Source organism: Prosopis cineraria, unplaced genomic scaffold (assembly GCF_029017545.1).
Source record: "Prosopis cineraria cultivar Desert tree isolate PC_DT_omini unplaced genomic scaffold, ASM2901754v1 PC2, whole genome shotgun sequence".
In the NCBI taxonomy this organism is placed as follows: domain Eukaryota; kingdom Viridiplantae; phylum Streptophyta; class Magnoliopsida; order Fabales; family Fabaceae; genus Prosopis; species Prosopis cineraria.
In genome coordinates this window covers 13,749,083-13,761,189 of record NW_026555333.1, presented here as the reverse complement: position 1 = coordinate 13,761,189, position 12,107 = coordinate 13,749,083, and the positions used below count along the sequence as shown (strand labels likewise).

Genomic DNA, 12,107 nt, shown 5'->3' with positions numbered 1-12,107 from the left:
ATTACATATCCAACATCCATCGAAAGACAACATCGAAATAAAAAAGATGGCAATCTTCAGATAAACATCCCAGTTATCCCAGTTTTAAGCAAGCTGGGAGAATGGATGACAAAAATACAAATAAGAAAACTTCATTTTAAAAGATTATTTTTATAGACATCTACAAGGTTAAAATATAATTTTAATCCCCACTTTGCATGAAATTTTAATTTAATTTTTACTTTTATAAAATATTTTTTAACTCTTTAACTCTAATATCAAATGACTAATTTTTACGTCGATCATCATCATTTTTTTAACAAAATTAAATTTAATATGTTCACATTTAATTAAGTTTTATCAACATTTAAAATTTAATATAAAAATTTGTTATGATAAAACTAATAGCATTAAGATTAAAAGAATAACAATATTTTATTACAATTGAGTGACTAAAATAAAATGTGTAAAAGTTAAAAAAGTAAATATACTTTAACCCAACTAAAATTTCTCTGTAAAATGATGAATGACAGAATGAGAAACAAAAGCAACATTCGAATATAAGCTCCAAGAGGTTATACTCTTTATTTATTCGATGATGGGGAAGATTAGGGGTGAAAGAACAAGTGTGGCATAGGAACACAGACTTGACTCTCTTACCAGTTGCCACTTACGTTGGGAGGGGAAGATACTAGCCCATCTCAGTAGCAACTGGTTCAAACAGTAACCAAATAACCAACACATGCAAGTCCTCAAACTTAAAAATATCCACCAGGCATAAACTAAGTAAAACAAAAGGATAAATAGCAACTTGAAACCCCAAATATTACACAACCTAAGTCTCACTGCACATATGGCCAATAACATAAAGCCTGGACGAATAAAAAGTACTAAATATCTTGAATAAACAGAAAATAACCTACTCCAACAACTCAGACATGTCAAAAGAACCATAATGTCTAACTTTTAAATGACCCACAATTAATCAAACAGGCTGAAACCCATGTCATCATCGGATTCTTCAGCTGGCTCCTCCTTCTTCTCCTCTGCAGCAGCAGCCGGAGCAGCACCCGAATCTGCAACAGGAGCAGCTGCAATAGCAGCAACAGCAAACTTGCTGGGATCCTGTAGTTAAAACATTACAAGAATCAGAAACTCGAAGTTCAAAGGACTACAGAATAAAAAAAAAATTGAGGGCCACGGCAAATAAAATATTGATGACAATACCTCTAGGTACTCCTTAACCTTCTCCGCCTGAGGGTAAGAGTAGCTAGTTTCCACTGAAACAGCCAACACGTTTTTGTAGGCATTGATGAACATATGCGGTGCAGCTGCAATTGTTGGGTATGAGATGGCCAAAGAAAGTGATGTCACCATGGAGACACCGGTGGCAAATTTCACAACAAGGTCATCCTCAGTAAGATCAAGAACCTCAGGGCTGAAGACCGAACCATTGTCATACACAGATAGGACCACAAGCCCATATGAGAAGGGCCTAATCCCGAGTTTTGCAAGTAGGGCAGCTTCTGAGGAGCCCACCTTGTCACCCTTCTTAATAAGTTCCACTGGGGTGATAATTTCCACAGTACCCTTGTTAATCTTGGTGGGGATGTTGAGCACCTGAAAAAGTGGAGAGTATAAAACTCAGTGTTCTCAAGAATGAAACTTGAGCTGTTCCAACTCAAGATTGCTAACCTGGAAGAAAGATGTCTGAGAGGGGTCAAGCCCTGTGTTGCCAGGAGGAACGACGACATCAATTGGAGCAACCAAACCAACACGGGCAGGAGCTCCAACCTGTTCATATAAAGACATACTTGTCAATGGACGAAAACAAAAAAACAGAATGGCCTAAGTACAACATATTTTTAAGGACTTTAACATTTAGGCGGATAAAATCAGCATATTCAAACTTAATTCTACAAATAAGTTCATCAAGTACAATCTAAAATTGGGCAGTAGATCGCTAACAATCATGACTACATGAAGCATCAAACAAGGACAACACTTGGAAAACATTTTTCCTAAGATTGAAGGAGAAAACTACCAGTAATTGAATCTGTCAAATAAAAAGGTACAATTATAAGCCGTATCACAATTAACAAGAGCTTGTTTGTTAATATCATGTGAACATTCCTGAATGCTGTTTTTTAGTACGCAGCAAATCAATGATAATTAAAGCATCACAGTTGAAAAGGTTTTAGTTAAATAACATGGCCATAATATTGCAGATAATTATCAAGGGCATACCAAACATCGAAGCTAACTAGGGCCACCAGAATAATTTAGCCTCACTATTACATAAATAATATGACCACAGAAAAAATGTATTGCTACTTCACCTTGTACTTGGCAACCTCCTCGCTAACCTCCTTCAGATCTCCTTTGGTGAAAATGAGCCCCACGTTGCCCTAAGTCAATGGACGAAACACGAGGTGCCCGTTAATATAGGAGAATCATATGTTAAACGGGAATCATATGCTCATACTCTTTCGATTCAAAGAAAAGTTCACTTAATCCATAAACACAACTCAGTCTAAAGGAAACGACGAATTTAATCCCATTGTGAATCTCGTAAAAGAACCACGAATAGATCACTCACCTGGAGTAGAGGGATAAGGTTGAGGAAGGCATTGTTCCCGGTCTTCTCAGCGTGAATCCTGACAGAGCGCTTTCATCATTGTGTTCTTGCCCATGAGCACCACCGAGTCACCACGCAGACCCCTCCTGATGTTCTGAAGTTGGTTGGATCCGACGTTGTCGGCCGCCACCACGAGAATCTGGGTATACTCCTCCAAAAGCTGGCACAATTTGGCATCGTAAGCGATCTTCTTCTCGGCTTTAGTGGGTTTCACCGCCATTGATGATGCCTGGATTTCGGATTTTAGATACAAGAAAGATAAAAGCAAAGGTTAATGGGATTGAAGCAAAATCGAGGGCCAAGACGAAGCAAGGCTTGGTCAAGGCGGACAGCGGAACAGCGCCGTCTCTTTAACCCCAGTTCGAGTTTGAAGAGAAAGCGAAAGAGGAGAATAGTAGCAGCTTGCAGTAACCGTAGAAATGTGAGCGAGGACTCTTATAGCGGCAAACTAGGGTTTCTTTCGAAACCTAAATTTGACGGCTAAGATTAAACTGTCCAGATAAATTAGACGGCGAGATTTTTTTGATATCTTAAACGGCTTCATTTGTTAGGTTTCTTATGGGCCTTGTATTTTAATGGGCTACTTTCAGACATTGAACCTATCAAATTTTTTTTGGCGTGGCTTAACCTATCATTTTGTCGACAAGGTTCAAGGCCTAAATACAAACAAAATCTTCTTGAATATTAGTAAACCCCAATTAATTAATATTTAATTATATTTAAATATTACGATCAACTAATGCGGCTGTTCCTCTTGCACACATGAATGATACTCCCTCCATTTTTAAATGTAAAAAAAACTATCTTATGTTTCTTTATTTTTTATTATAAATAAAACTACAAATTTCAAAAAGCATTAATTACGTTTTTTATTAAATTAGTGGAAAAATATAAATTAGAGGGAAGAAAAAACAAAAAAACATTAATTACATGGGCATTTTAGTCAAAACATTTCACTGTCAAATATAGTTATTAAGATTAACTAATTTTCTTAAAATTATAATTCCTATGTAAAAAAATATAAAGTATTTTTAATTGAATATTATCTTCATTGAAGTAGATAGTTATTTTCCAACTAACAACATTTTCTCATATTCATATAGATGGGGAGTTTCACTTAAAAGTAAATATAAATATTATGAGCATTTTTAAAAAGAAAATACATTAATTACACTTTAACATATAAAAAATGTTTAATATTTTTAAACATTTAATTCTTAAAAAAATGTCTTATATTTTTTAATAGAGGGAGTATGAGTTGGTTAAAATTCTCCTATTTTTAAAAATGAAGGAAGTAACACGTTTTACATATCGTGTTATTTTAAAAAATGTTTGCATTATTTATATTTTAGTGCAAAATCAAATCATAAACAAGTGAAAAAAATGGAGAAGACTATGCCTTTACATACAACACAATAATAGGGGCGAAGACTGATCTTTGAGGATTAAATTTAAAATTATTCTCATGATAGATATTTATTAATTAAAATGATACAATATTAAATATGAAATATCATAAGTAAATTTTAAAATAAATTAAATATTAAATACATGTGTAATAATATTAATATATAGAACTTTAATGCTGAAAAAACTTTGTTTTGATTATGAAAAAGTAATATTCTCAAACATATTCTTCAGAGATGTTTTTTATGAAATTAAAAGAAAATTGACCCAATTTATTGACCTACTCCTTTGAGACGTCACAATCTGAATGTATCAGCTTGGTTATTAGACTTATAAGTTGTAAAATTCATTAATAGGTCTTATTTTTGCAAAAAAGGAAAAAGAAAAAAAAAAGTGTATATTCTTTATAGAACCTAAGCCCAACCCAATCCAAAACTAGAGTTGGTCTAGATCTGAAAGGCAAAAGGCCTAAAAGCTAAAACCCAATCAGAATCCTTCTTTTTTTTGGGGCTAAATTCTTAAATAGACTTGTTTTATATTTTGTCATCTTAATAAATGGAGACAATAAAGAATACAGTTAATTTCTTTTTAAGAAAAAGAATACAATTTTTGGGATCATTATCATCTCACCCATAAATCTAAAATTCAAAATACATGTCATATTGCCTAAATTATAATTGGTCCCTAACGATGCAAATCATGGGCTACTCTTCTAAATTTTATTGCACAAAGTTTCCCCTTCATGAATTCCCATATCTACATAGCAACGTTTAAAGTTTACAAGTAGCCATAAATTATGACCATTCTACTCGTCTCTAGTTAATTGGATTTAATTATGTTGGTGAGCCGGGCTATCCATTTTATTTAACTTCTCACTCAGTCTACACATACCCTAACTTTTAACAACTGTAGAATATTAAATAATAGCTTCAAAAATTTTGGAAATATTGTTCCTAGCTAGTTTCTAATATTTAAATCCTTTTAAAATGTGTTAAAACTTGAAGGAATTAATTTTTTTTGCTAATTTATTCAATAAAATATGTAGATAACTAGTAAAAGGATTAAAAAAAATTGCATGAAACGTTAGAAAATGCTTTATTCAACATGTATACGTAACTTTGGCCACAAAAAAAAACATGCATACGTAACGTGGATCGCTATAAAAATCTGATATGTACAAATTACTCCTTGATTTGCTAGGATATACAACAAAATTATTTACGCACTCATTCTGGAGTTGTTGCTGTTGTTCTTTTTTTTTTTTTTTTGTTAAAGTCAAAGAGCTTTCAAATGTTTCACATTTGACAATAAGCCATGAGGCTCATTAGGCTGTTGTTGTAATATTAGGGATCAAGAACTGTCAATTAGAGCCAGTTTAGCTTTAAAAGATTAGAGCCTGAATAGGCTGGTCCTAATAAACTCAATTATATGTCAAGATTTTCTTTTATAAGGTCCAACCTTAGCTCCTAGGGCCTCGACTCTATTTTTTTTAATTTTTTTAATTTAAAATTATAAAAAAATATATTTATAATCATAAAAAAGTTATTATACATAAAATTAAGTTTAAGAAAATAAATTTTAAATCAATTTACACCACAACAATAAAGAAAATTTAAATATTTAGGTCTAATATCAAATAGCAACATCAAAGTTAATACTAATAAAAATTAGATTTAACTAATATTATCAGCTAAATCTTAATAAATAAATGAGAAATGAATAAATGCATTTAATATGTTCATTTCTTTGAGTTATATATTTAATCTTTTATTTTTTTTATATTATAATTTAAAAAAATAATAATAAAAGGGCTAAAAAGAGCTGGTCCTTTTAAGCCCAAATTATTATTTTTTTTAAAAATAGCGGCTCAACCGTAATTATTTTTAGGTTTTAAAAGGTGACCCGACGGGCTCGATCTTAATTGACAGCTCTAAATGCCATGTATTTTCTTATATTGTATTACTTCCCCTGCATCACAAGTTCACCATGTCATATCTCCTGACCTTTGTCTTCAATCCCCTCCCAGTGATTGCTAGGTACTATGACACTGTTTAGTCATTGAAAGTGGTGAGAATATGATATATTAAAGAAATAAAAATAAAAAATGATAAAAATGTAAATGAATGATAGGTCTATCATATTTAAGAGGTGAAGGGTAATTTGATTCATAACCTCAATAGTCATGATGATTAATGAAGTATATGAAGAGTATGGTGATTTCCCACATTTTTAGTGTTGAGTTTTTCTATATATTTTCTATGAAAAGAATAATACCAAGATAAATGTGCAATTAGTTTATCATATTGAGGTAGATAATTTATTTTTTTATTTTATTTCTTTAATATATATATTTAATTTTTATCCTTTCTAACAACCAAACTATGTCTATGTCATGATTTGGTCGGATTCGGTTTAGACTTGAAAGAAGCTGCCGAGAACACGAAGCAAGTAAATTATATAAATGTACAAGGTACGGGAATCCACCTGCAGCTATAATGCCATATATTGGCAGCTGAGATCGAAGGATAATTATACATAGACAATCGGAATCTCCTTCTTTTCTCTCTTACTCGATTTTCGTTGGTGGATTCACAATTTTGATGTTTCCCACCATATCTTTGAGTACTTTCTCTCCTAGGATACGGTCAAGAAGCTAGTGGCATGACCTATACTTGCGAACACAGGCTTGCTTTAAAGCAAGTACCTGTGTGTGTGGAGGCATTGCGTCTATATCCCTTCATGAATTATAATGTATCAGAGCTTGCTTTGGAGGCATCAGTTGTACAGATTCTGTGCCCTCCAGAAATCGGAAACGTGGTCCATGAAAATTCAAATCATGCTTCTAAAAGATTGATGCCGTGAAATTATCCATGAATTAAACAAATACATGAATATTAGGAAGAATAGCATCCACGGCCCACTTAAGCAACAATATCACAGACAAGGCTCAATATAGTTTGAATATTCTCTGCAAGGTTAGTTTTCAGATTTTAAAGCCTAATTTTAAAGAACAAATACATATTATTTGTTGATATATAAACTTTTTACTTGTCAACATGTGAACAGTCATTTGTCAATATCCATTTTAGCGTTGTATTTTCTTCCAACTCATTAAAGGTACTTTTTGTCATTTAAAGTTCAAAATTTTTTTCAGTTCCTTTCAACCCTGCAGAGTTAATCATTTGTATTGGGCTTTATATGCAATTTTGTTGCTTGATGAGCCTTAAATACGATTCTCCCTAAATATTATTAGTTTCATGTGCAGATAAAAAATACTTATCACACGTTCGGCACAAAAATTGAAGGATATATGGGTGTGCGGGCAAAAATGTCCCAAATATATGATGTATGATTGTGATGGAGTGAGTATTCGAGTCATTTATAAAAGAGAGTGTGTAAAGAACTAAAGATGATGGGATGGTACATGACGCATAAGACTTGAAGGCTAAAGGAGAGAACACATGTAAATCATATATGGAGAGAAATGAAGTGATGTTTCACTTAAAAAAGGGATAAACGTGGGGTTCATCAAGGCATCCACGTTTTGTCAATTTGGTTCCTTATCTTTTAAACTCAGCTCATCTTTTGTCCTCTACTGAAACTAATCTCTCGCACGGCTCTAAGTCGATCTGCTACATTTTCAATCTTGATTCGTTTCAGCATGATGACCAAAACCTGTTTTGATCAGCTTCAAAACCTATCTATATAGATATATAGGTTTTGAAACTGTTCAGATACTGAAGGTTTTAAATTTATTTTTATCCTCCCAGAGGCCAGAGTGACCGTGAGAAACTTAGAAATGGTAAATCGAAGGGCTTGGTGTATGGGAGTTTAGGCCCAAACAATTGGCCACCTTGAAATCTACTCCCTCCAATTCTATATATTAGACGACTTTTAAAAATATAATCTAATTCATTTTATAAATTATTAATTAATGAGATTATTTTATTTCAAATTAAAAAATAAAATAAAATAATAATATTATATAATTTATTTATTTTTTACTTAAAAATTATGTTTAGAATTTTATTTACTTTTATTTTTTATATTTTTATTGTATTAGATTATTAGTATTGATGAGGTTAGTATAAATAACTTATAAATAGAATCAAAAGAAATATCATCTATCGATTCTTTAATTTTTATTTTTATTGATCAAGCTCAAGCCAGGCCTAAAAGCTAAACCCTAAACCTTAAAAGCTCAATTTTATATTTATTTTTTATTTATTTTTATCTAAAAAAATTAGTTTTATATTATATATAATAATACATATTCATTTGTTAAAATACAAATTATATTGTTCAAAAATTAAATTAAGTGGTGTAAAATCTAATTTTAAAGTGCAAATGCATATTTTGAAGTTTAAATTTAATTTTAAAATTTAAAATATCTTATTTTTAAAGGTAAAAGTAAATATGTGCTCAAAGTCTTTTTATATAAAAATATTTCAATTTTCAAAGTTCAAATCTCAAAAAGGATTTAAACAAGTAAGTCAATCCTTATTACCAAATCCCGTGAAATTATTATTGATGGTTGCCCTGATTAGAGGGTTGGGTTTTCACTTTTCAACTCTTCTATAGGAACCACATTAAACAATATTTCAACGGTAGTTGTACCTTAAGATCACGTGTATATGATTTTCAAATGGTATTAGTGTAATCTGAATACTGAATGGATATAATAATCTAATTTCAAAAGGATCAAAGTTAAATTGATTTATAATTAAAAAAAAAAACAGTTAAACATTTGACTGGTTCAATTAAGCAAACGGGACTAACTCTGTAATCCATTGCTGAAACTGTACGAAAAGTTAAACATCCTTCACCTCGCCATTAACATCAGTATTTGTTACAGTACTTCCTACATCCCAATTGATAGAGCACGGCATTTTTTAACAAAATTACGTATGCATCAAAGAGCCTGTTTGGATATCCAAAATAATTAATTATGGAGTTCAAAAGCAATGTTTTGAAAACTAGTACCCGAACACCTTAATGTATGTTTGGATATATTTTCATAAAACTATAGTTTTGGGCTTTTAAAATTGAGTTCACAATTTGTGTTTCTTGCTATTGGATATTCCTAACTAGTACCCTTGATGTTCGCAGCTTGTGGCATTAGCCTGTCTTGGAGCATCCAGAAAGAATGATGAACAAGGGCTCCATTGATAAGCTTGCTCTTTTGCCCTGCTGTCTTCCACTTTTAATCAATTAATGGGCAATTGCATCAGGTATATTTGAGTTGGAGTGTGTGTGATGTAGCATTGGTTCAAGTGGACTTTAATCTTGCTTGATGCTGATTGTCTACGTGTCAACAATATTTTAGTTTGTTAGTGACACGATGGACAAGTTAGAGACTGAGTCGCTGCCATTGTAAACTGTAAGGGTTGAATTGCGTGATTTCAGAGTGTAAGAATTGAGTTGATAACTAGGTAAAATTATGAGGATTAATTAATTAATTCTCCCATTTTATCAACATTAGTTTCAGAAAATATTATTGAAATATCATCACATTCTGTTAATTATTATTTTTTGATTGAAATCCAAACACACCCAATGAAATTCATTAAATACAGTTTATAATTTTAATTTTTTTTATAAATTTTTAAAAATACCTTTCAAGCTTCATTAATGAGAGAGAGGGGAATAAATTTATTTGAGGATTGAATAAATGAGGGGTAATATTGGAATAATAATTATTAATGAAATATTATTTTTGTCAAAACTTCTTGTATTTTTTGGAATACTAAGTCGCTTCAAAATATATATTATAAATTAGAACGGAGAGTGTGCTACACAATCTGTTTTGTTCTCAGTTAAATTATCAAAAAATACTGACCTTTTTGTGCAATAAAAGGGGGAAAAAGTTGACGCCATTTTTCTTGAAGTTTAAGTAGTCGACTCTATTGATGAGGAATCATTCATATGATTTTTTAGGAACCCAAAAGTCACCAAATCTTTAAAGTTAAGCAGATCTTTGAATTCTACACTTGGAATTATTTGTAAGGAAAGGAGAGAAATGTATTTGAAAAGGTGGAGAAGTTGGAAATGGACAAAAAACTTGCTGATTGTTGTACGATGTTGAAGGGTATAGGTATATTCTCAATGATTTGGCGTGGTGATAGAAATTTGAAAGCAGGATTAACTTGGTCTGTTGCTGTATTTCCATTTTCATATGCTAAATTTTATAAATTGAAATTTATTTGTATACTATTTTAAAAAAAAATGACAGATTGAATTGAAATTTATTTAAATAATATAATTTAATTTAATTAGACAAAAAATAATTCAAAAAGATATGATTTTTATGACACACACACTTGTATGTGTGTTATTTGATCATTTTAAGAGGAATTTCTTAAAAAAGGACAATAAACAATAAGGAGGGAAAACCTATAATAGTATTTGTATATATACTAATATATAAATCAATTTACAAACTCTAATATATTCCCTTTGAATTAAATATAAGACAAATTTTGAAAAAAAAAGTCTTTAATACTCCCTTCGGTCAAAAATATAAGGCATTTTTTGAGAAGTTAGATGTTAAAAAATACAAGATATTTTTTGTCTTTCAACGTATAGTGATTGCCTTTTTTTTAAAAGTGCTCTTATTAATGAATGACTTTATATCCATTATAGGGTGTTTAATAAGGGTAAATATAAGGTTAGTTTAAAAGTAAGTAATTATTTTATTAGGAGTAAAATTTAGTTAAAAATGTTTTATATTTTTTAACGAAGGGAGTATTAGACAAAATAAGAGTAATTAATTTTTTTTCAATTTTATCCCATATTTATTTATTATGGTTTGAATTCATAGACAACAGTTTAATATGATTATTGATTGTAAAGAAGAATAAAATTAAAAAAATTACATAATTTTTATTAATTTTAAAGACATAATTATAGTTTCTTAATAAGCAAATAGTTGATTAATTTTATCTTATATTAAAGATCAAAAGAAGCGGATGTGTATGTGCGTGTAAAAGCAGTTGCGTGTGTAATAAACATTACTGAAAAAAAAAAGAATATAAAATGATTATTTTTATCAATCTTTAATCGTTTTAAATCGTCTGACGCTAAATGTTATTAAACTTTTTATTCAATGATTTTTTAACATTAAATATTATTACTTTATTCAACAGTTTTTAATACAAAACAGCTAAATAAATGTCTGATTCAATTTTAAAATTGGATGATAAAATATTCAACGGTTCTTTACTTAGACTCATTGAATATTGTGCCTATATTCAACATTTATGAATACAGAACTGTTGAATAGTGTAATTATTCAATGATTTTATTTCTAAATTGTTGAATAATTGTCTATTGCGTGTTTAGTCATAATATTCAAAAGTTTTTCATTATAATCATTGAATATTGAATATTATGACCAAAATTTTTAAAATAGAGGGTCTACATTTTCTAGCAACTCCCTCCATTATAAATTACAGAATATTCTATCAAATCTAGAAACAAATTTCAGCCAACAATAATCATATATATACATGAATATATCATGAATTCCTGAACAAAAGTTATATGCAATTTGAAATTGCTTAAGTTAAATAAATTAGTGATTGAAATATAAATCTCCAAATCCCAAAAATTGGCTAACCATGTGCCTATGTATATCATTTATTTGAACTTTAAATATACACATGTATCACATTTAAAAGTAAATCATGCTTGAAAACATATTGTGCGCATGTAAATCATGCTTGAAAACATATTGTGCGCATGGGTGGTGCTACATTAAAGCTAAGGGGAGCAAATGCATTCGTTGAGTTTGGAGAAAATTATAAAAAAGCTTCATGTATTTTAATATTTTGGACCTCTTGATCCAAATATTTTGCACTTCTTAATTCAAGTTTAAAGATATTGGATTCAAATTTTTTTAATTATTTTTAAATTATTAATTTTAAAAATGTTACACCCTATAACATAGGGTCCTAGCACCGCCACTAGCTATGTGCCAACTCTTCAATGATTTTTTCCATTTAAGCATAAATGTATGTGTCATAATATGCATTGTTTACTATAAATTTAATAAAATCTGTCACCCCATCTCAATATTTCTTAG

At 30.2% G+C, this 12,107-nt stretch overlaps 1 protein-coding gene across 1 annotated transcript; it reads right to left on the bottom strand.

Moving 5' to 3' along the window:
• Nucleotides 1-762: 762 nt before the first annotated feature.
• Nucleotides 763-3,030, bottom strand: LOC129304143 (60S acidic ribosomal protein P0). Its single transcript, XM_054943815.1, is given in 6 exon segments — nucleotides 763-1,104; nucleotides 1,207-1,599; nucleotides 1,675-1,773; nucleotides 2,319-2,387; nucleotides 2,579-2,650; nucleotides 2,652-3,030. Coding segments are annotated over 6 exon segments (963 nt in total). The 5' UTR covers nucleotides 2,838-3,030; the 3' UTR covers nucleotides 763-960.
• Nucleotides 3,031-12,107: the final 9,077 nt, after the last annotated feature.